The sequence below is a fragment of the Eucyclogobius newberryi genome, unplaced genomic scaffold, assembly GCF_026437365.1.
Source record: "Eucyclogobius newberryi isolate DKJ021-1_F unplaced genomic scaffold, fEucNew1.0.hap1 SCAF_14, whole genome shotgun sequence".
In the NCBI taxonomy this organism is placed as follows: domain Eukaryota; kingdom Metazoa; phylum Chordata; class Actinopteri; order Gobiiformes; family Gobiidae; genus Eucyclogobius; species Eucyclogobius newberryi.
This window is the reverse complement of record NW_027315768.1, coordinates 25,053,019-25,078,904: the sequence shown is the minus strand read 5'-3', so window position 1 is coordinate 25,078,904 and position 25,886 is coordinate 25,053,019. Positions and strand designations below refer to the sequence as shown.

The following is a 25,886-nucleotide window of genomic DNA, read 5'->3' as shown; positions in this document are numbered from 1 at the left end:
ATGCCTCTCCCCACCGTGCAGAGAAGAGAAAAGAGGATTTGAAGGTTTTGTGTGGATTGGACTGGATCGGGACTGGACTTTTACTGGGATCTGCTCTCAGTTTTTCCGAGGGTTGAGGCTGAGGTGCTAGTGGACCATCACATCTGCAGTGCTCTGATAGCCTCGCTGTTCCTCTGTTATGGGGGGAAAGGGGCGGGGGAGGCTCATCTGCCAAGCATCAGGAGAAGAGAGGAAATACAATCTACTGTCAACAATTCTACAGTCATTTTCTCTAGTTAACATGTCATGCTCTTTTGAATCCAAGCACTTTTTCCCTCTAATCCTATGAAATAATCCAATTCATACAAACCGTGCGTAGTTTCAGCACTAATCTCTCAAGACACATCATCTAGCTTTCACTTTTCACACAAATTATATATTCCTCACTGGCCAAGGAGAACATTGTGATCACCCAATACTAAAAACAAATTAGCCAAAAAGCTAATCTATGTATTTATATCAGGAAAGTGACGGTGAAAGTTGAAGAATTTAGCAATTTTCGTTAAAACGTAATAGTTTTTAATTTAATTCAAAATATTCAAAAAGATTCAAAAGATGCATTTAATATCTGCAGGTTATATTGAAATACTTTGAGATATTTTCATAAACAAGAGTGCGGTTCCTTATCTGAAGCATGGCAGCATATTGTAACTCAAACCGTGTGTGGATGTCTCCCAGTGCAGCACATGTGGTCAGTCATGTGATCAATACAGCAAAAAGGGGCTTTTATTTCCCTGAATGTTGACTTGTCCATGCAGCGGACCACTCACACGCTGCATTAACAACATCATGTCTCCATTAGGGCTAAGTGTCATTTTACACAATCGATTTGGACATGTCTGACTGTCCCCGCAAGTCTGTGTGTCTGTCTTCTGTCCCTTTAATGTCCTCTATTAGCCAGAACTACCTCTGTGTTTCAATAAAAGTAACAGAACTGGAAGGACTGAGGGCTATTTTGAAAGATGATCTGTTAAAAGATAATGTTTTTTTTAGGTTGCATGGATTAGACTTGAGTTGATTTTGTCTTTCCGTGTCATGTGTATGATTGGAATTGAATTTTGAGCCTTGATAAGATGAAATTGCAAACGAATTGTACGTGCACGAGAAAAGACATCAACATAATACAATCTTTAAAATAAAAATGCTTGAATTTTGATATTTATCTTATGGATTTGTGTAGATACAATAAGTCTTCTTGTTTTTAATGCAGTGAAATTTGTTTTTTTGAGCTCACTGATAGTTTTGGCTCTAAAAAGTGTGCTGAAATGTCCCAAACACAGACAAAAGCTTTTTCTTTCATCGATCGTTAATACCAAAATGCAGGGGATATTCTCATAGATTCCACAGCATGAAGACATCCACCTCTTTTTTCTTAAACCCACTCTACAAAAGTTTCCGACAGTCAAAGTTAAGCTCAGATTGTTGACATCCAGCTCCCAGAATGTTACATCACATTAATTTAGAGTATAAACCCATGATCTGAGACCAGCGCACTCACAGCCACACAAACAAGAGTCCCTGAGAGAGGAGAGCCCAGATCAGAAGAGACTTAACCAAGTTTGACAGTCAACAGGCCTATTAAAGCAGGGCCCGCTGCACACAAACGCTGCGGTAATTGTAAATGTCAGGCAGAATTAACACAGAAATAAATAGCTTTAAGTCTGCTCATGTGTGTACAGTAACAGTGGCTCAGAGGGAGGGGCAGCGCAGCACCTCAAACTTCAAACTGAACAATGTCAAGCTTTACGGGAGAAAAACGATGTGAAACTCACACACGTTATACAAATTATACTTAGATTTTGTATAGTTTAGTCAAAAGTGCAGGTTTACTTTTTGGTTGGTAGCAGCCAGCCTTACTAATGATGATTTAGATTCAGACACAGTGAGGACTCGCACAGTCTATAAACACATTTGAACATGACCCCAGTGAGAACTGTTTAGTTCCTGGCTCAGTATCATGTTGAAAAGTGAAAAAGAATGTGAGGAGGTTTCCAGCAGCAGCCAAATCAGCAATTTATCTTCTTAAAGGTGCATATGTACCTTTTCTGATGGATGGTCTGCCACCTGCTTTTCACTATGGAAATGTAATTTATTTGGCTGGAATGTTCCACAGTGAGGCATCGATTAAATGTATCTATCTCCACAGACACAGATGGAGATTTGTGGGGTGGTGACCTCACTCACAGTTGGTTTTTCCAATGCATTTGTATCAATTAAAACATATGTAATTGAATAAAAGCAGTATGTCAGTTACTGTGGAACACTTGGCAAATCAATGGCACCTTCTTTTTGTCAAATATTTTTGAAATAGGACAGAATGTGAAGTCCTATTCATAAAGACACACACCATTTGACAAAAGCACAATAAATATTTACAAAAAAGTATGCGGTTTTTAGATTGGATTTTTTCATAGCCAAAGACGTTTTTTATATCAAGAGCAACCAATAGTCGATAAGCTAAAAAAAAAAAAGCTTTAACTATTTGCCTCTGAGTCAGTGAGAGAGTGTACCCCGCCTAAAGCCCAAAGTCACTGGGATAAGCTCCAGTCACCCGTGACCTCCAGGGAAAAAGCGGTAGAAAATGAATGAATATTTGCTTCTGTTCAGTTTTTTTGACAAATCAGAATATCTAAACATTCGACCAAAAAGTTGGGAATAGTTGTAGCGGCAACTCCAAATGGGAAACAAAAGTGAAGACCAAAAGTCAGTGCACTTGAAAGCGTTCTAAAAGCATGTTGTTGGTCAGCAGCAGCCTTCACAGTGGCACCACCTCAGCTGCTCCGGCCTGAAGTGGCACTGACATCTGGCCTTACAATCCTCTGAGGTCAGCCGCGGAGAGGAGCTGTGAAAAAGGCCTGAAACACCAGTAGTCGAGGCGGGACCCTGTCAGAAGTGTATCCCAGTGCCCGTGAACTCTGACCCCAATCATAAAACTCACAGACATGGACCAAACCTGGCACTAAATCAGCGGCGCGCTCGGGTTTGATTCCGGTGATGTATGGCTTTAATATGAGGAGCGTACCACGATAAGGAGCAGGAGGAGTCGGAGGGAAGAACTTCTGAGAGAGAAAAGTGCTCAACCCAAGTGTGGCGCTACTGTTTCAGGTGCGTGAGGCCATTTATCACGTTGTGCGGTGCTGAAGAGGTATATTCTGTCCGAGAGGAAATGCAATAGAATTTATGTAGTGGGACTTTTTCATTTAGTGCCTTCACAAGTGTAGAAAAAGAGGGTCATTGGTGCGAGAACACACTTGCACCACAGCAAAACTGGGACAGGAACTAGAAACTAAACCTGGACTAGATCAGGACTAAACAAGAACTAGAACAGGACCAAACTAAATCTATATCAGGACTAAAATGGGATCAGTTTTGGGCCAAATAAAGACAGAACAAAGAAAGTGTGAATGCCTTTATTTCTCTTAATAACTAATTAGTTTTAAACTTTCTTGAAGCTATTAACATTTATCCAGGTTTGTGAAATACAAAATGTCTCCTTAGATTGCTACTTTTGAGATAATTAATAATTTATTTTTAGTGCAATACACAGAATAAAATAAATAAATAAATATTCAAATTCATAATATATTTGTTTTCTAGTTTTTACATGTGACAAGTAAACGATGAAAGTAAATTATAACTATCGTACAGTAACCCTTTCAAATGGACTCGATACTTCTTGTGCTGGTAACTGCAATACTGACATAATCATGTGCAATACTGACTCAATCATGTGCAATACTGACTTAATCATGTGCAATACTGACTTAATCATGTGCAATACTGACTCAATCATGTGCAATACTGACTTAATCATGTGCAATACTGACTTAATCATGTGCAATACTGACATATTCATGTGTAATACTGACTTAATCATGTGTAATACTGACTTAATCATGTGCAATACTGACTTAATCATGTGCAATACTGACATATTCATGTGTAATACTGACTTAATCATGTGTAATACTGACATAATCATGTGCAATACTGACTTAATCATGTGCAATACTGACTTAATCATGTGCAATACTGACTCAATCATGTGCAATACTGACTCAATCATGTGCAATACTGACATAATCATGTGCAATACTGACTTAATCATGTGCAATACTGACTCAATCATGTGCAATACTAACTCAATCATGTGCAATACTGACATAATCATGTGCAATATATTACTGACTTAATCATGTGCAATACTGACTTAATCATGTGCAATACTGACATAATCATGTGTAATACTGACTCAATCATGTGCAATACTGACTCAATCATGTGCAATACTAACTCAATCATGTGCAATACTGACATAATCATGTGCAATACATTACTGACTTAATCATGTGCAATACTGACATAATCATGTGCAATACTGACATAATCATGTGTAATACTGACTTAATCATGTGCAATACTGACTTAATCATGTGCAATACTGACATATTCATGTGTAATACTGACTTAATCATGTGCAATACTGACTTAATCATGTGCAATACTGACTTAATCATGTGCAATACTGACATAATCATGTGCAATACTGACATAATCATGTGCAATACTGACTCAATCATGTGCAATACTGACTCAATCATGTGCAATACTGACATAATCATGTGCAATACTGACATAATCATGTGCAATACATTACTGACTTAATCATGTGCAATACTGACTTAATCATGTGCAATACTGACTCAATCATGTGCAATACTGACTCAATCATGTGCAATACTGACATAATCATGTGCAATACTGACATAATCATGTGCAATACATTACTGACTTAATCATGTGCAATACTGACTTAATCATGTGCAATACTGACTTAATCATGTGCAATACTGACTTAATCATGTGCAATACTGACTTAATCATGTGCAATACTGACATAATCATGTGTAATACTGACATAATCATGTGCAATACTGACTTAAAGGTCCCATAACATGCAAAATCGACTTTTCAGAGCTTTTAACCTTCTTACATTGCTATTTGTGCTTCATATATGTCCAGAGTGTTTTTTTGATTGATTCCCGCAGTGTTTAGCTATATTACAGACTATCTCCTTTCCTCCAATCTCCAAACTGACTCCTTTCCTCCAATCTCCAAACTGACGGGCGGTGTTCACAGGACCGCGTCATAAGGGCAAGCACACGTCATCATCCCCCCTCCCCCCTCTCCACCCCCCTCCCGCCTGCCGCCTCCCGCCCCCTTCCCCCCGGCTCCGCGCTGCTGCAGGCTCGTCTCCCCATACAAGCCCCGAGTTTTTCTGCTTCGATTTACGAGGAAACACGGCTCAAAGAGGCCCAAAACTTCATTAATGATATCGCACTCTTTACTATTATCACAATGGTGAAGGTTTATGTGGCAGTTGATGCAGCAACCGGGACAATAAACGGAGAGAAGTTCTATCCGATACCGAAAAACCAGGAAATAAGAGCGCGATGGACATAAGACTTTTATATATATATATATATATATATATATATATATATATATATATATATATATATATATATAGATATATATATATATATATATATATCTATATATATATATATATATATATATATATATATATATATAGATAGATAGATAGATAGATAGATAGGGATATCCGGTGACGTCATTTCCGGTGAGTGTGTCGCGTTTTCAGAGCTGTTCGTTCTTAGAGCCTTTTACCGATTAATCCACGAATTATACACACTATTTACGCATCATATACACGAAAGTGAACGTTTGATTTCTCCGCAAACAATCCGGAGCCTCAAGCCGCTCGCTTTTCAGTATTTCGTGGATTAAAAAGCCCTCCTCACTTTCTAGCTCCAGCCTGAACTAGCCTAGCGTAGCCTAGCCGCTAGCGTCATGGCTGGATCTACCTTTACCTGTTTGAGCTGTCAAATGTCGAGTCAGAACCCTGGCTCCTTCTCTGATGATAGGTGCGTGAAGTGCAGTGTAGTGGTAGTTTTGGAGGCCAGGGTTACGGAGTTAGAAGCGCGGATCCGCTGTTTAGAGGAGCTTAAGTCCAGTTATAGTTCGGTTTTAGCGCGAGGGCTACCGGACCGCGCTGCAGGGCGTAGCATTAGCATTAGCAGTAGCAGTAAGGCCGAGCTCAGCCCCTCAGCGTCTCCCGTGCAGCCGGGACTAGACCAGGAACAGAATAGGGACCATTTTGTGACAGTTCGGAGGGGACAAGGCGCTAAACGCCGAACCTCAGAGCGCCGTGAGCTTCACGTCTATAATAGGTTTTCTCCCCTCAGCGATCACACGCCCGCTGAACACACGAGAGAAACTCTTGTAATCGGGAGTTCTATTGTTAGAGACGTGAAGCTGCCAGCTGCTAGCGTTAGGTGTTACCCGGGGGCCAGAATGGGTGACATCGAAGGAAACCTTAGGATCTTAAAGCGGAGTAGGACCCGTTTCCGGCGAGTCGTGGTTCACGCAGGCGGTAACGACGTCCGGCGGAGACAATCAGAGGTGCTCAAAGTTCAAGTAGCCGCGGTGTGTGACCTAGCGAAGTCGATGTCGGACACTGTAATATTTTCTGGTCCCCTGCCCAATCGGATCAATGCTGAATTGTACAGCCGTCTCTCAGCATTCAACAACTGGTTATCCAGATGGTGCCCTCAAAACAACGTTGTCTTTATTGATAACTGGAGTGCGTTTTGGGGAAAGCCCGGGCTCATACGCAGGGATGGCATCCATCCGACTTCGGAGGGTACATCCCTATTAGTTCGGAATTTGACCGATAGTCTTAGTCGTGTTAAGTGACCATCTAGGGATGAGCCCCAGGTGCAGAGCAGCAGTTCAAGACGCTCCTCTGTCGCTGAACTCTCGCCCGTTCTGTTACCTGTGAAGTGTTCAGATTCAAGACAGATAGAGACTGTGTGTGTCCCTCGTGTCCCTCGTGTCCCTCGTGTTCCTCGTACAAATAATGACAAAAAGTCACATCTCAGAAAAAATATTTCAGGCGTCAGACAAAATAACTTAAGGAAAATAACAATCACAAATGACACAAATACACAAATGAATAAACACGTAAAATGTGGACTGCTAAACATTAGAGCAATTTCCTCCAAATCGCTCTTAGTTAATGAATTAATTAGTGACTATAACATAGATCTTATAAATCATGTGCAATACTGACTTAATCATGTGCAATACTGACATAATCATGTGCAATACTGACTCAATCATGTGCAATACTAACTCAATCATGTGCAATACTGACATAATCATGTGCAATACATTACTGACTTAATCATGTGCAATACTGACTTAATCATGTGCAATACTGACATAATCATGTGCAATACTGACTCAATCATGTGCAATACTAACTCAATCATGTGCAATACTGACATAATCATGTGCAATACATTACTGACTTAATCATGTGCAATACTGACTTAATCATGTGCAATACTGACATAATCATGTGTAATACTGACTCAATCATGTGCAATACTGACATAATCATGTGCAATACTGACTTAAAGGTCCCATAACATGCAAAATCGACTTTTCAGAGCTTTTAACCTTCTTGCATTGCTATTTGTGCTTCATATATGTCCAGAGTGTTTTTTTGATTGAGTCCCGCAGTGTTTAGCTATATCACAGACTATCTCCTTTCCTCCAATCTCCAAACTGACGGGCGGTGTTCACAGGACCGCGTCATAAGGGCAAGCACGCGTCATCATCCCCCCTCCCCCCTCTCCACCCCCCTCCCGCCTGTATATATATATATATATATATATATATATATATATATATATATATATATATATATATATATATAGATATATCTGTTCTGCGCACGGTGTAGAATAAACACCAGATTTATTTCAGCTCAAAGTAGTGTTGATCTGAAGTTCTATCGTTTCTCACTCACTCGCGCGGCAGGAGCGGCGCACGGCGGAGCAGACAGCTGTGGGGCTACGTCACGGGTGGGCGGGGCACACACGCGCTCTGAGACTACGTCACGGGTTGGGCGGGGGAGCCAGATCTCTCTTCACAAGGGTGGGGGCGAATATCAAACCAAGCCGTCTGCATTTCCAGGTTGGTGAGGGGGTCCAAGGTCTGGGTGATATTTCTTAACTATTATGTTAAGGGTGTTGCACAACCCTTATTATTATCAATTATACACTTAGGATAGACCACGAAACGTGAAAAAAGCATGTTATGGCACCTTTAATCATGTGCAATACTGACTCAATCATGTGCAATACTGACTTAATCATGTGCAATACTGACTTAATCATGTGCAATACTGACATAATCATGTGCAATACATTACTGACATAATGTCAATCATATTGGTGCAATATTCTCCGTCCATATAAGAGACTTTTGTTACTATTTTTTTATATTTTTACTTTTTATTAAGAATATAAGAGGTTTTTTATAAGAGTTTTTTATAAGAGCTTTTCAAATTAAAGTGTTGTTTTAAGCTATCTATAACTTATCTGCTCTTTGTTGTTTACTTCTGTAGTTACTTTGTGTTGCAACACTGGAATTTCCCCATTGTGTGGACAAAGGCTTTATCTTATCTTATACGATCTTTCAGTGGTAGTTACGGTCGTTCTTGCAGTAACTACTTATTAACACATTTAGGATTGGACACTTCATGACATCATTTAAAAGACTGAAGTCGAGATATGATTGATTGATTTTATAATGATTGATGTCCCGTCCCAGTCAAACACCGCAGCCTCAGCTCTTGTCATCAGAGGTTCATTCTTACTCCTTTAACTGAAGCGCAGTCAGACTGGACCGCACTAGACAGGAATGCACATACCATCGCAATGTCTAAGGGTTCATGTCTCCGGATCCCGATGGTAAACGTACATAACCGAAGCCTCATGCCTCTTCTTTCAACTCTCACGCTCCTTCAATTTACTCTACGACATTCACTGTGATGGAATCGATGCATTTTATTAAAAGATTCTCTAAGTTGTAAAAAAAAACGTCTGGTCTTTGATGTAGGCTACTTCATTCAATTTCAATAAGGGCAAGTGTTTAATTTTGGATGTTGCCCAAGTGTTGAATCGCACTCCAGAAGAAGAGATGAAAGAGGGAGAAAATGAACTGAACGGCGGCGAGAAGAGTCGAGTTGAAGGAGGAGGAAGCGAGAGCGATGGAGAGGGAGGGGAGGAGGCGGGACATGACAAAGTGATGACATCAGCGTGCCAGTGGTCCATCACATCACTCAGCCGCTCGGTCAATCGATTCTCCTCGCTCCGGACAGAGGTGTAGATGGGTTTCATGCACAGCGCCGCGCTACAGGACGCTCCTATTAACACCGAGGGCTAATAGTCTCATAGCAGCTAGCGTTACACTCGGCCCGATCGCCTTTATAGCTCAATGGGCCCGGAGCCAGGGCGTTCGCTAAAGGCTGCAGGGAAACGTAATGACACAATACAGAAGTCGTTTGGTGAAAAATGGGTTTGAAAAATACATCTGTCTTATGTAAATGGGGGAAATGAAAGTTAAAGTGGTCTCAAGTGTCGGTCCTCGTCTGGATCAAGAGTGTCAATCTAAAACAGCTTTACATTGGGCTTTTACTTAGTTATTTTATCGTTTTATTGCAGTATTTTGTATACCGACATGTGTTGAAACATTTTATATAGAAATAACCTCAACAAAGAGAATGAAAGCCAACAGTTTTGAAGCCCCAACATTTATTTACACAATTTACATGAATAGATTTTGTGTGTGCGTTCATTATTCATACCCACTGAATAATATTATGTGAACATTTTTTATTGAATATTCCTTTTGAGTGCTATTTCTCTGATGCTACTGCTTTCCGCTATCCTTTCTCTTTCGAAATTGCAGGATAAACAGAATTTGAAATCTTCCTGCCAACTGAATGAATTTGGTTTATTTGAGAAATCGTTCATATCAATCATGTCTGACTGGATTTATTGGAACAGTGGGACACGGGAGTTTTTGAAGCAGCGCCTTTACTGCCGAGTGAAAGCCAAGTACAACAGGGTCCATGAGTGTGGCAGAGACAGTATTATGACAGCTTAGTGCTCCCCGCGGTGAAGGATCTTCTCTGTGAGCGCGCCTCGTGTGTTCCTCAAATATAGCGCAAACACCATCGCTCTTGTTTGGAGACAGATAAACAGTGCGACGGTAATTAACACACCATATCCTTGTCTTTTATTAATGATCTTTGAACCCAGGAAGTCGCTTTATGGGGAAGTCATCCTCCCAGCATGCCGTGGGGGAAACTAAACAGGGCTCTAGGAGAATGCAAGATGGCGGCAGGCCTGGGAAACAGCTGCACACAGCTGGAGCCTGCTCTTTTATTTAGCAGAAATCAAAGAACCAAATAGAAGCGGCAGGAGGGATTTTACATGTGTGAAAAGTCTGCGCTTTCTTCAGTCAGAGTTTTAAACTGTGAAGTGGAAATATGATCATGTATTAAATCAAACGCATCACGGTAATGTTTTGTTTGTCTGATTTAGGTGAATTAAGAGGCGATTTTGCTCCTTTTTGAAGCATAGAGTCACATCATTCTTGGCTGTCGTTTTAATGTTTTTGCTTTTGTGTCCTTGGAAATATCTGTTTTGTATTTTTTTGTCCAAACAATGGAAGAGTTAAAAGGGCTGCATCCAATTTATCCATGAAGTTGAGCACATTTTGCAGATAAAGTGTAAAAGCGGCGCTCTGCTTCTAATAATAAAGGGTTTAATTCTCGAGAACCAGGAAGTGCCCTGTTAACAAGCTTTACAGTGACGACAAAACTCCGCTTTGGCCAATGAAAATAGTGAAAAGTGCTCATGTGGTGAATAATTACGATGTTATAAAAATACAATGATAAAGCATATTTGTTGGTAATGTTCCTTGTTCATGTTGGTTACCACTTTGGGCGACTATGGTTGTTTTTAAAGGTGCTAATGAAGTTTGACTTGACTAAAAATCAGGTACAGCACCTTCATTTGCAAAAACAAATACAGTCTTATCAAAGCAACATCGAGAGGACTAGATCAATGAGCGGTGAATACCATTTGTATTGCATTAAAACAGATTATGCTTTTGAAACACTCATTTACAAAGAGTAAATCCAAGGCTATGATCCATGTTTCCAAATTAACTCAACCCACTCTTCCTGACGCTAAAATGAAAGTTTAAAAAAAATGGCAAATCTGTGAAAGAAACCAGAAAAAGCTCTTTGCACATCTGTGCTCCAGCTCCTTCACAAATCCCCGGCTGCAGCCCATCCCTCCTGGCTCTTTGACCGCTCACTTTGTTTCTGATTACGGCTGGTTAAAGTCCATTTGTCGTCTGCTTCCAAAGTGGAAGTCCCATGTTCAGTCTCATTGCTGTTGCTCTGTGGAAATGAGATGTGTCAACGTGGGACAGAGAGAAAGAGACAGAGACAGAGAGAAAGCCTGAAAGAGAGAGAGAGGGAGAAAGAGAGAGAGAGACGGCGTGAAAGGAGATGGAGAGAGAAAGAGGAATAGAGGTAAACAGAGAAAGGAGGAAAGCAGCTGGGGATGAAGTGAAAGACACAGGATCAGAGAGGAGAAAGAAAGGGAGAGAGAGACAGAGAGTGAAAGTCATACAGAAGGACAGAGAGAGAGAAGGACCAAATAAAGAGACAAAAGAAAGATGAGAGGTAGAGAAAAGGAGAGGCAGCGGGGGCTGAGAGAAAAAGAGAAACATATGGGATGAAAGATGGAGAGAGAAGCAAAGAGAGATGTTGGCAGATAGAGTCGGGAGAGAGGGATGATATAGAGGCGGAGAGAGGGGGTAAGTGAGAAACAGGGGAGGGAGAGGAAAAAAGAGAGATGAAGAGAGTGATAGAGAGAGAAGTGGAGGAAGAGATAAAAAGAGTCATACAGAGGGAGAAAGACCAAATAAAGACACAGAGGAGAAGTGGAGAAAAGGGAGAGGCAGAAGGAGAGAGAGAGAGAACGATAGAGAGGGATGGGATGAAAGATGGAAACAGGGTGCAAAGAGAGATGAAGAGAGCTATAGAGGTGGGAGAGAGAGATGGTTGGAGAGGCAGAGAGAGAAAGGGAGATACAGGGTGTGGGAGGTGTAGAGAGGGAAAAAGAGAGAAAGGGGTGAGGCACTTGGGAAGAGAGAAGCAGAAAAGAGAGAGAGGAAGAGACACAGGGAGATAGAGAAAGAGTTATACAAAGCCGGTCAGAGAGGGAAAGCATAAATGACGAGATGGAAGGGAGGATGAGAGAGAGAGAGAAAAGGAAGAGGCAGCGGGGAGAGAGAGAAAGAGAGAGACAGATGGGGATGAGAAAGAGAGAGTCAGAGATGAAGAGAGAAGCGAGAGAGAGAGAGAGTCAGACAGAAAAAGAAAGCAAGAAAAAAAGAAGGGGGACAAGTGTGAGAGAGAGAGAGAGAGAAAGAGAGGAAAACATAAGAGGAAAAGAATATGTAGAGAGGTAGAGAGAGAAAGAGAGAGACAGATGGGATGAGAAAGAGGGAGTCAGAGATGAAGAGAGAACCAGAGAGAGCGAGAGAGAGTCAGACAGAAAAAGAGAAGGTGTGTGTGTGTGTGTGTGTGTGTGAGAGAGAGAGAGAAAGAGAGGAAAACATGAGAGGAAAAGAATATGTAGCGAGGGAGAGAGGGGAAGAGTGACAGGCGCGCTCCTTCATGTTGAAAGGCTGACACTCTCCAGATGTTCCCATGCAGATGTGCACACAAAGAGAACACGGGACGTTTCCCCCGTCAAGAAACAATGAACACAGTCTCCCACCTACTCCTCCCACATTTCACTTTCACCTCCAAACCTCTCGGATTGTGGGGATAACGCGAGATTCAGAGATCAGACGCGACAAACGGGCGTGAAAAGCAGGTGTGCGGGAAAGCGATCGGTGGAAGAGGCGATGGTATTGTTTGGATGTGAAGATGAAGCGGCAGCATTCATCATGTCGTTTGGCAGGTCTGATGTGCGCTTTTCATGTTTTAAAGAAAATAATCATTCGGTTCCACCTGAAGGAGGACGATAATGAGAAAAGCAAGGCATCAAGTGCGAACAGGTGGTTAGAAGCAGTGGAGAATGAGCTTTACAACATGTTTCTGGTGACAGCGCTCCTCACGGCCAAGAATAATGGACCCACTTATGTGCGCCAGTGGACAACCTGGAGTAAGTGCATGACAAATATTCCAATCCCAGAAACTAAACTTGATTAAAAAGTAAAAAAAAAATGTAAAAAAGAGATTTGATTAGAAATGGGTTCTTTCACACTCAATGTGACGAGTAAAAGTGCATTAAAAAAGAAAAATATGCACAACTGAAGTGGAAGAACAGACACACACACACACACAAAAAAATAAACAAACACATTTATAAGCACTGGAACTTAAAAGTTGTACATACAATATTCTAAAATATGTTTTTAAATAAATTGGTTTTGATCAATATAAAATATTGAATTGTAAAAAAAGACACATTTAACTATTGAGTGTTGTTTTTCAGCATTTAAAATTTCACATTCACCCATTCAATTTGTATTTTTTCTAAACACGCTCACCACACCAGCCACATAACAGGGACTTTATTAAACCCTTTAAAAGCTTCAACGGTTTAGTCATCTGGACGAGACGTTTCGACTTCAACCTGGAATTCATTGAGTGAAGGACGAGAGACCCAATTTAAATCTGTTTTTCCATTCATTTTCATGTTCATCAAAAGCATTTATTTCGATTTTGCGGTTGGTTTAATGGAAAAAGGTGACATAATACATAGAAACAGTTGTCGAGTGTTTGGGGTCTGTGTCTGCGTCCCGTCTCCACAGCGCACACACATTACAAAGAGACCCTCACGTGAGAGTGGTGTCTTTTATCACTGGATCTCACCATGTGCCAGAGCCTTCACTCAAACACATGACTGAGGCTGAGTTAGGACTTTCAGCACATGCTCTGAAGCCTTCTTTGATGTTAAACCTATATGAGAATCTACCGCTTTGGCTCACACTCTCTCTATAAATACTGTGTCCAAAACATGTCGTAAAATACACCATCTGATGATAGAGGCAAAGGGGCCAGCACATGGTTCTCCAGGAAGATCCAGGGTTATTGATGGATCTGTAGATAATTTATAAACTGTGACAAATTGGTCATAAAGATCCTATCACAGACTGCAACAGGCATCAGAACATCTTTGGAATATTATCTCATCAGCGAGGAGAAATGCTGAAGTAAAGTTGAACAAAGCCAATGGTAAAATATACATTTCAAAATAGCAAATTCAAAATGTAAAGAATTAATAGTGTATTTTATCTATTTTGTGGTGGAAGGAATTTGGAAATGTATACATTGTTGACCTTTTGTTGCCTCTTTTTAATCTCTCTGTTGTTGTTTTTCTTTTCTGCTTAAAAACTGAAAAAAAAAGAAAAGTAAATTAAAACAGGTCATGCCAGTGAGGGGGAATTGCGGAAAGGAAGGCAACAGAAAACAAACTAAAAAAACAACCAAAAATAGCTTAGATGATGAATTCAAAATCGAGTATTCAAAATGTTGCTATTTTATGTATTTTGTGATCGGAGAAAGTTGAAAAAAGAACCAATTTTTGGCCATTAAAGCTTCAAGAAGTGTGTTTTTGGTTTTGTTCTCCAAATGCAATCTAAAATGACTAACTTGTTTGAACGTGACCCTCCACAATGGACCCTTCATAATGGACCCTCCATAATGGACATGGTGTTATGGGTGTGGAGCAGACGTCTCCTAATCCTTCTCTTCGTGTCCCGGTCTCGCTGCTGTCACTACTGTCCTCCTCAACTCCTCCAATAAACACACAGGAACAGCTCTGTCACCATCCATTTTTGGAAAATATTTTGCCAATATTTATTATAAAAATATAAATGTTTCACTACAAATCATTTGACATTAGTAGACAAGGCCATCTACATTTGCACACAAACTCTCACACAGACACGCGGGTCAGTCCGGACAGAATGAATGGGTTTGGACATGAACAACAGTATTGCTCTCGGATGTTCTTAAAGTAACGAAACACAAAGAGCACTAGCACATCATTTACTGTATGCTACAAACACAACAACATTGCTTCGTTTTAATGCTAGCAAATAAATAATAATGTATTAAAATTGCTTTTTTATTGTAGAAAAAAAAAAATCGAAATGACAAATAGAATTCAAAGTACAGATATAATACAGATGAGTTTTGTTTTTAATTAAAAATGTTGCACGATTTAATTTCTTTCCTTTATACATACAAACATTTGTACAAAGAGCGATGGCCATGTACACCGGGCTCTGCAGTGCTAGTTGCTGTTATTAGATGGTTTACATTATGTACATTAGAAAACATAGCAGCAGCCGCAGCATCCACAGGAAGGACAAGGTACCACAGACACTCCACAGGCCTGGGCCCCCAAAAGCACCTCTGTCATCGCTGTCTGTCCGGCCAAAGGCGGAGCCACTGTTTTCAAAGTGCTCAAGTGTTGGACTGAGTGCCTGGGACGCAGTGAAACTCCTTCAAACGGGACAAGTCAGGTCCAATTGTTTGAAAGAATAACTGCCCCAATAGAATTCATGTTCTACTGTTGTTTGTTTGTTTGTTCCAATGTTTAGAACTCGCTTAAGGTTCATAGTTGCTGGGAAAGATGTCAGCCATCCACAAGTACCAATGCCAGCAGAAGTAATGCCATATCTGCTCTAATATCATGATGACTGCAAGATACTTATATATTATTATGAATTCTTTCAACAACTGTATTTCTCTGACAAAGCCAGATAAAAGAGTCTGTTTATACCATACTTTTTTGGACTGGTTAAGTATTGCTGAAAATTAAATTATCTGTGCAACAAGCTAAATATAGAAATAGTATGGCTTAGTGGTACAAGCAGCCTTATCAAGATAGAGGTCAATTGTCATTTAATTTCAAGCTCTGTTGTCTTGAATGAAAGAAACTAATGAGCTGACCTCTCCCCTCTCTCTGAAAAACACTGAGTTTGTGTGGAACACAGACTTTGACGTACGAGTACGAGTAAGGCCTTGTAGGCAATGTAAACAATAAAGAAAATCACTTCTTATTGAGGATGCCTTTGGGAAAACCCATCCTGGACACACTGAAAAGAATCGTTGCAGTCCAAGTTTGATGACAAAAACGATGACACGAGCTGCGCGGAGGCAGAACAAAACACAAATTCTTCCACAAAAACAATGTTTCTGTTTCCATTTATGTCCAACTCAAAAGCAGGAGGCACTCAACATTTTTTTTGCGATACACAAGAATCATGAGTTAAAATATGGTTAGAATAAACTCCCTTCTAGACATAGCAAAACATGTTCATGGCTTGTGTTAATAATATATAAATGTAATCCAAAAACACATCATCACTGGAAGTACCATCATGGAGTTTGCGTGGAAGAAGAAGATCAGGTCTTGTAGCTTGACACTTTCCTAACACAGAAAGTCCAAACAAGCTTGTATTACTAACACACTTTTGCAACCCAATGCTACTCGAGACAGCTGGTTTAATGACACTCGCTTTGTCAATTCACACCTCTCTAACCTCCTTTTAGCTCCTCTTAAACAAACCAAGAGCATCAACATCCTGAGTATTGACAGAAATGTTTGAGGACAATTCGAAAAGCAATGACGGGAACAGACGCGAGGAGTAAAACGGGTCGGGTTGATTATCACAGTTATTGCTTTTAAGTGAATGCTAATGGGTTAGGGCTACAAAACCAAACAAGGAAAAAACAAAAATGGCTTGTCCAGCTCAGTTCTTTCGTAGTTAATGTAGGTAGTAGGAAGATATGTCTCATGCCTCGAAAGTCAAGAAACGGTCCACCGCGAGATGCTGCCCTTTTCGGACGTCCCGGTATTTTCACCGAGCCGGTAACTCCACGTTGGGGACTTTAAGCGTGCTAGTCCCCATTAGCATCCCTGACAATATCCCTTGGACCTCCTTGGCGTTCCGTGTTTTTAGTCGGTAAGGCATTTCAAAGCAGTGTGCGATTGACACTCTTCGCTATAGGACCAAATGAAGTCTCTCGGTTACAAAAGGTTCTTGACTCTTCCGTCATCCCCGTTGTCCACGTCGGGGATTTGCACTCGAAATACACTGGAGTGCGATTAGAAACCACAGTTAGTTAGTTTGTCTCTCCTTAAACGGGTACCGGGCCGTCCTTGGTGGTGGAATCGAGGGCTTTGAGGCTGCTCACGATCTTCTTCTGCGATCCGACCACAGTAACGCCGACCTTTTTCAAATCTCTGAGGACACAGAAAAGAAAGAAGGAAGTGGCTCCATCACTTTGAGTTGGAGGTAGAGAGTAGATTATGACAAATGCTGTATGCTCTCAATGCTGCTTCGACACACTTCACATGCAGGTTTACAACGATGGAGTAACAATGTGGCCTTCTTTGTAATTGCCATTGAGTAAATTTAGATTTTTATCAGTTTAATTGTCTTGGAAGAACAATGTTGAGTGATTGTCCACTTCTAATACATTTTATTTCCCCCATAGACTTAATATTAAAGGTTTGAAAGTTTGCAGAGGGCTAACCAGCAATACTAAAGATCAAAAGCTACAGGACCTATACAATTATTTGAAATCTCTTTTGGAAAACTTCATAAAACTGTTATTATTGACATGATTACAGCTGGTTAGCCTCCTGTCTTTAATCTCTTGACAAGTCTATGAGTAAAATAAAGGTATAATAAACTAAAATTGGCTTTGAAGTGGACCACTGAGCATTGATTTTCATCTAAATATTCCATTTGCGATATTCAAATGCCAAACGTTATGACTGTACATCCCTGCTGAGCTTTGTCAAAGATGTACAGAGTGTTGAACAGAAGGAGAGGAGCAGCATTGGTCCATGTAATGACTTAAGATTAAATCACTACAGTTGTTTAGTCCCATGCATCACAATAAGAAAAACACTTATTTTTCCCTTGGTTCTCACAGCAAATACACACAGCAGTTAGTCAGCATCATTAAACAAAGGCATTTGTCAAACAGCAGGAAAAACAACAAACAAATCACATTATATTTGATTAAGTAGCCCATAACACAGTCCTGTCGTGTATTAATATCTGTATTAGTAAAAGCAGTGGAGCCGCAGACAAAGTTGTGGTGTTATATTGACACGCTGAAGCCACTTAAAGACATTTGTTGTTAGCCAAACCCATTTATAATAATCCATGTGAGAAATTGCAAAGTTTATTAAATGTCTAGCAGAAAGTTTAAGCAGCCAAAACAGCAAATCTTTATTAAAATTAAAAAGAGCAACGCAAATTCAAAACATCCAATTAAAGGGATAGTGGACTAATTATGCTTGAATGGCCGTGTGACATTTAATTAATTTCATCATGATTAACACGTCCAAGTGTGCACTGCACCTACCAGCCAAGACCGAGTGGTTTCACAGAACTTTACAAGACGTTTGTGATTGACAGGCAAAGCACTAAACTCTTATGTACATTTTCTCTTTGCTGCCATTTTGTATGCAGTAATAAAATGGTCTTTTCTAGTAGTTATACCATATTTTCCGGACTGTAAGCCACACCTTTTTTCATAGTTTTGTCCGGGGTGCGACTTATACTTATATTTATACTTATACTTATACTCCGGAGGGACTTATATGTGATATTATTTGTTATTTTCACACTTGCAACCGCATTTCAAACTCCATATGTTTTTTTTGTCTCAATTGTATGCATTTTTTGGCTGGTGCGACTTATACTCCAGTGCGACTTATAGTCCAGAAAATATGGTACTTGGATTGCTAAATAGGGGCAATAACATTAGTAGAAAAAGCTTCAGTTGTAGTCATCTGGACTCAGTTTGAAAAATTAGACGTTTCGACTCTCATCCAAGAGTCATTGTCAATAAAAGAATTTAGATCGAGAACTCCGATATTAATACTGTTCTGTGGTAAGACCCACCCATTGGGCGGAGTCTTCCTGAAGTAGAAAGAGTTGTTAGTTTCAACAGAAACTCCCCCCTTGTATCTACCGAGCTAGCCTATTCAGAATCTTAATGGGCTGTTAAAACCTCTTTGTCTTAGTGAGACCCTGGCTCAACCACCTTGAGTACCTGATTAGCATCTGAATGTCCTTGTCCTGGTCCTCTACCTTTCCAGGGGTTCAGTAACCCATTATAAATAACAGAACGGTACATAGGTGAGACAAAACAGCCTCTACACAAGAGGCTCTATCAGCACAGAAGAAATACAAGTTCAGGACCACAGAGTGCCGTGCATCTCCATCTTGAAGCCTCTAATCACTCGTTTGAAGACGGTGAGGTGAAGGTTTTAAGCAGGAGAAAAGATGGTTTGAAAGAGGAGTCAAGGAAGCTATTTTTGTTAAAAAAGAAAGAGCTTCTTTAAACAGAAATGGAGGGCTAAGATTCAATCTTCCTGGTATCTATAATGGTATACTGAACCCCTGGAAAGGTAAAGGACATTCAGATGCTAATCAGGTACTCAGGGTGGTTGAGCCAGGGTCTCACTAAGACAAAGAGGTTTTAACAGCCCATTAAGATTCTGAATAGGCTAGCTCGGTAGATACAAAGGGGAGTTTCTGTTGAAACAAACAACTCTTTCTACTTCAGGAAGGCTCCGCCCAATGGGTGGGTCTTACCACAGAACAGTATTAATATCGGAGTTCTCGACCTAAATTCTGTTATTGACAATGACTCTTGGATGAGAGTCGAAACGTCTAATTTTTCAAACTGAGTCCAGATGACTACAACTGAAGCTTTTTCTACTATGGAACACGCCTGGACGAATGAGGGATTACACCGACGCAATAACATTAATGGAAAATAACAGGTGGAATGCTCTAGACACCAAATCATTTCAAAAACAGCATTACACATATTTTTTATGAACTAATTCTATCCCTTTAATTGTCCCATAAAGATCCTAGAATGAGAGCCACTGGTTCTCCTGCAGACGCACCATCCTCTTTCAGGCTGCGGGGGCAGTGTGGAGCTGCTGTTAGAGAGTGGTGATTCCCATGGACGGCTCCCACTCGGGACAAGTGGCCGGTGTGACGTGGACCTCCGTCAGAATGACTCTACTGAGAAACACCAGGACCCGGCAACATTAATCACACTTTACTTTAGACTTCTAAACATGTTAAATATACAATAGTGAAGCACAAAGAAGGAGATATTTACAGACCACCACAAGAGTTTAAAGTTCCATCTTATCTGACAATAGTAACAAATGGTGGTTTGTCGTTGCTTTAAACTCTGATTGATCTGCTTAAAACGTATTGAATTGGGTTAAATGTAGCAGAGCAGGGAGGTAAAATGACCCAAATACTCCCGTGAATGCAATAATGTAAAAAACACAACGTAAATATTTTAATTCAACTTTACTAAATGCTTTGTTGTCGACGGCTATGCTGAGTTTGTCCAAACGGAGCCGTACATTCTCCAGTATAGATGGATGAACTGTTTATAGCTATTGGGCTTTTGAAAGCACAATCCAGCAATAATTCATATCTATCGAGTTTTAATGTCATTCCACAGAGAACGAAAAGGCTATTCGATTTCTCCAAGCCTCACTTTAGGTCCCCGTGCTCTGCCAAAGACGAGATTTATCCCCAAGTCGTAGTAATACAGATGCACATTAAGCAGATCTTTTACCCATAGAATACAAATGTCCGATGTGACTTATGACTCATTGTTTCCAGCCATTGTTGCAGCGGTTGGGCCGGAACATGTCGTTTTGTGGGACCCAACAACCCTGCTCTAATTGTACCAAATCACTTTTGCAGCTGAAGATGCAAACAACTAACTGATGTTCTGTGCTTGCACTTTGCCAAGATAACTGGAGCTATTTTGGTACCAAACGTTATGGTGGTTTTATAGAAACTTGGGAAACGTCTATGTAATCTGGAAAAAGCTCTGAAATGCTGCTTGTGAAGGAGAAAAAGGTTCCAACAAGGATCATATAGAGGATTAAATGTCTATCAGTTTGTTTAATTTTTCCGACTTGCTTTAAAATCATGTTAACATTTGAGATAATTAAAAGATTAGACTATTCAAGGGGAAAATGTGAGGAAGTGTAATTAATTGTCATTTTTTTTCCTCATATGAAAAGCTTCAGTTGAGATGAGTCAGCTCCATCCAGCCAGAGGTCATAGTGCAATCCTTCTGCTGAATATCAAGGACTAGATTAAGACTGTACCAATCAATAGACCGGAAAGTATTGAGCAACGCTTCGCTCCAGCCAAAAACCTCCTGCAGTTCCAGCGGAGGAAGCCCCGATACTTCCTGTGTTCAAGTGGATATTGCACTCATCCAATTTAGCAACGAGCTCAATACAAAAGAAGAGACTGTACAGCGGTGAGATTAGGTTAGCATGTAGCCTGTCCCCGGTGCATTTGATCACGCTCAGTAGATTTGGGTTCTGCAGTGTAAGCCGTTCTGTTTCGTGTATTAGGTGGAACACTTCATTGATTGAACATATGCTTTTACTAAATGGCATTAGACATAATTGGCCAGTTCCTCAGAGATGACGGCGCATATTAGAGCGAGCGCGGAGCAAGAGAACATCTACAGTCACTCATTCCCTATGAAGAGAATCAAGAACTCTTGTAAATGTGATTGCAATTTAAAAGTGCAGACATTCTTTTCACATAGGAACTTAACGGTTTTGTTCGGGCTGGAGCGAGAATGGGTTTTCTTCCACAACTTATAGTAAATAAAATTGTAGTCTTTTAACAGAACTGTTGAGTTACCTTGACAAAAATGCTCTAATTAACGTTATGAACCTTATTGTTCTGTTATGTTTGGGCACAAGACACAACAAGACACAACAATTATGTGACATTCTGTGCACGTCATGGCTTTGTTTCTGTAGCGTCCTCTTGAAACCCTCCCCATGTGTACTTTCCAAAGACACAGTGCGGTGGGGATTTGTTCTGTGGGACGTGTTCGCAGCAGAACAAGTCACCTTCAGCTACAACCTGCAAAATCCCATAATCCTGCACGCGGATATCATCATTTCAGAGGCTATTCTATCAACCCAAGTGTAAAATCAAACTCTTTACACAAATCGATGCCTCATAACGTGATTTTAACGTATTAAGGAACTTGCAGTGTGAATGGAGGATGGCATAATCTTATACTTTTGTGAGGTGGTTTGTGGACATTTTTGACTCTCAACAATTGTCTCTGTCTGTATTTGCCGGACTGTTATTCCCATTCTTGGCACACATTACTGATTGGCTTAATGCTGGCCACTGCTCTCCTCCCCGTGTCGTTTCAGCCGCAGAAAAAGGCTCCTTTGATCAGAATAATTAGAAATGTCCAATTATTTGCAGACATACACAATACATCAATTAGGCAGCAGCGACCGCCCGGCCGAGCACAAAAGAGGGACAGAAAAGACGCCTGGAAAGAGACTTTGCTTGTGATATCAAGGGACAAGCCACTGATCAGAAAATGTTCAAGGAAATTAAATCAAATTGAATGTAACTGTTGATATTGAAATGTGTTGAAATGTGATATTGTGAATAGCTTTTATACAAGTAAATTATATAAAAAAAAAAAGACCACTGCCAAGGAACTAAGAATGGAGGGTGCTGAGACATACTGAAATTAAATGTTAAATATTTTAGTTTGACATTTATTAGTCCAATAATTTAATGTTTAAATGTGATGTTGCTGCAGGAATGAGTTGCTTTTTTGTCTTTATTGTGTGGGTTGTAATATGTATTTTTCATGTTGTCTTTTTTAGTGATGAAATAAATAAATAATACATAAAATAAATAAATAAATACATAAATCATGGACCATATATACATTTGTAACAACATCTCTTGAAGCCATTTAGTTAAACAGCCGCTTTCATACTTCCCAAAGACTTGCACAATGCCATATATATTTATTCCATATACTTCAAAAGCTATAGTAAATATCTTTTATAGTGTAGTGACCAAATAACTCCGGCTCGGATCAAATAAAATTGGGGTTAACAGACTTCAAAAGCCGCGCACTGTGACCTCCCAGTGAGATTTAATCTGGACTTGGCATCAGGAGCCGGGCTGTTTTCACTCGTGGCTTATGCGCAGTGACACTAAAGCTTTGAGCTTTGAGCCGGTTCTTTCATTTTTCTTCACACTACTCACTGCTCTGTGCACCGAGATAGAAATGACTCAATTGATACTCAAAATTCAATGAAAACAATTTTGCATGCACTTATATTGATTTTGACACATGCGTCTGCTGCTGTTGGTTCAGGACGCGATTCAAGTTTGTGCTGGAAAACACGACAGTTTTAGAGCCAGATGTGCAATCCTGAATTAAACATGTAAAGCTTTCTGGTATTGATCATTTTCTAGTAAGGTATAGTAAGAATTAGTATAACAAATAATAGAGAAATATAAAGGCATTATTCGATAACTATTGCCAACATATTTACGTTCAGAAATATTTAAATGACTTAAATTGCCACTTAAATGACTGAATTACTTGTCAAACATGACTCACAATAATAAACTTAACAGAGACTAAACCACGAGTAAATTAACACAAAATAATTGAAATTATGAGTAAAACTAACTTTTTTTCTTTAATAAACAGTACTTGTCAGTCAGATGGAGAACTTTGGGTTGTTGCAATATATTTAGTTTTTTTCAAAATAAATTACTGCCTTAGTCAATATTGCACTGCATCAGTATATTTTTGTAATATATTGTAAAACCTTATCACAAAAATATTACAATACACTTATAACACATTTTCCAATGTACATATCACACTAAAACAGCAACCTGAGCCTACTCAAAGTACTTCCATCATAAAGCTAACTCATTTGAATTAAATAATGATGATTTCACTCATTGCTGTGTAGAGGTGTTCTTACTCCGTGGACGTCTTGGCCAGTGTGTCACAGGAGCTGTAGCTGACCCCAGAGAAGGCTTCTTTACACGGTAACGTCCTCATGCCGTCCATCCAGTCCGACAGAGAGCCCACGGACACTGGCACCTCCGAGCTGCTCCGGTCCAGCAGCAGGTTGGCCGGTCTGAAGACAAGAGCAAAGCAACGTATGTTCAATCTAACCGTCATAAATACTGAAAATACTGTAATAAACGCTTGGATTCATCAGCGAAATGGTGTGCACGCACAAGAGAGGTGGATGTTTCACAGAGTAAGCCAGTTTTGAAAGGTTTTGCATGCAGTGGTACCCATAGGAACAATTTATGAACCAAATGTTCCTTAGTACATGACTATAACTATTAGTATATCGTCTTACGTAACAAAAAGCTCCCAGAAACCTATTTATTTTGTTATATATTATGTACATTTAGACAATTTCAGCAACTTTATGCCTGAAATGGACCACAACAAACGAGTTCAATCACTTTTCCCAACAGTAAAACAACATATAATTTCCCGTCCTTCCTGCTAAGTCATAAAATCCATTTATAAACGGCATAAAACACGAAATACTCAAGCCAGCTGTTTAGTAAGTAACATAACTTGGATAAAATGCACGGAGCACAGTCAACCTGCATATTTTCTTTGGCTTCGTTATACCAGAGGGAAATCAAACCTCCACAGAAAAATTACCATAATGTATTGGAACATATTTAAGTACAAGATTACAAACAACAGCGGTATCAGGGCCTGTCTAATGTCATTACCGCTTCCTGCCGTACGGCGAGCATGTGGCACAACACTGCAACATGAGAGCTGATTAGACGTGATGGTTTCAATTGGATCAAATCAAATTAAATGCACCGCGTTGGGCTTTAGGAGCGCTCCGTCAACAGTAAAGGGCGAGGGAAAGGCTGCGGGCGCCGCTCTGAACGCCTCTGATTGATGACTGCCGGAGAGCGCCGAGGCCGAGGTGCAACCCACACACGGGGACACGACTTCGAGAGAGGAAGTTACAGAGAGAGGAACAAAGGCCGTTTTAACTGTCTAATGTTTCATTGTGTGGCTAAGGCTGGAGTTTAAGAGTTCTATCAAGGTTTTACAATGAGAGGGGAGGGAAAAGACATGACATTCTGTTGCATGGACTTGGTTTTGTGGCGCTTTAGGAGGGAATACATGGATTTATATTTATATTACGTTTGGTGCTCCACAGGCGTCAGTTGTGGGACCATAAGACAATGCGGTTAAACAACAGGAATTGAGTCTATAATTATGCAATATAGATCATTTCTACACATCCATTGTTCTTTATTTTACTACAATATTTATGATCATTATGTATATGACCTGCTGTTGCAATGATAAGTTCTCATGGTGATGCTGTGTAATAAACATGAAAATAAATGCTTGTTTCAGGGATGTTTTGAACTGATAATATTTAAAGATTAGCAAAGACAGTTGTGGGACCATTTCTCGCTCCCCTAAAAAATAAAAAGTGTCATCCATAAGCAGATGCTGAATAAATCAACCGTCCCATACAAACATTTCATTTTCAAATTCTGTTATTATTTATGTTAAGTTTTCTATTTATAGGTTTATAGGTAAATGGTTCCTTCCTGATTTGAACGATTTTGTGAGGAGCTTTTCCCATTCAAAATATGTACTATTTTGATTAATCGTTGCCAAATCCTTCAAATCAGAAATGAATCCTCATGCATGAAACCCATGAATTACCAGTAAAGCAAGATCTGCTCCTCAGTGTGGTCCTGATGAGCTTTACATTCACAATTACATTTATAAACTGAACAAATCACTCAAACTAATTCAATAATGTCCATGTAAAAGGTGCAGTTTGTAACTACTTCTCTCCTTGATATTGATGATGTTTTTGCTTTGTCTGGAATGTTTTACACGAGGGAAGTATGGAAGTAATCGTATCTATCTCCAAAGAAATATAGTAAGCTAGTAACACCAACGGGCCAACTTACGC

At 40.0% G+C, this 25,886-nt stretch overlaps 1 protein-coding gene across 3 annotated transcripts in view; it reads right to left on the bottom strand.

Annotated features, from left to right (window-relative positions):
* epha3 (eph receptor A3) overlaps positions 1-25,886 on the bottom strand; it is a 559,788-nt gene that overhangs the window by 435,599 nt on the left and 98,303 nt on the right. The window contains exons 16-18 of one of the 3 annotated variants that reach the window (XM_072445114.1): positions 23,883-24,041; positions 19,962-20,082; positions 14,835-17,267 (exon numbers count right to left, since the gene is read on the bottom strand). The exons of 1 other annotated variant lie outside the window; for it this stretch is intronic. In XM_072445114.1, coding sequence (XP_072301215.1) covers positions 20,001-20,082; positions 23,883-24,041 — 241 coding nt within the window. In that variant the 3' untranslated portion in view covers positions 14,835-17,267; positions 19,962-20,000. Of the gene's footprint in view, positions 1-14,834; positions 17,268-19,961; positions 20,083-23,882; positions 24,042-25,886 lie in introns of those variants that run through there. One more of the 3 variants, XM_072445111.1, reaches the window with a different exon arrangement.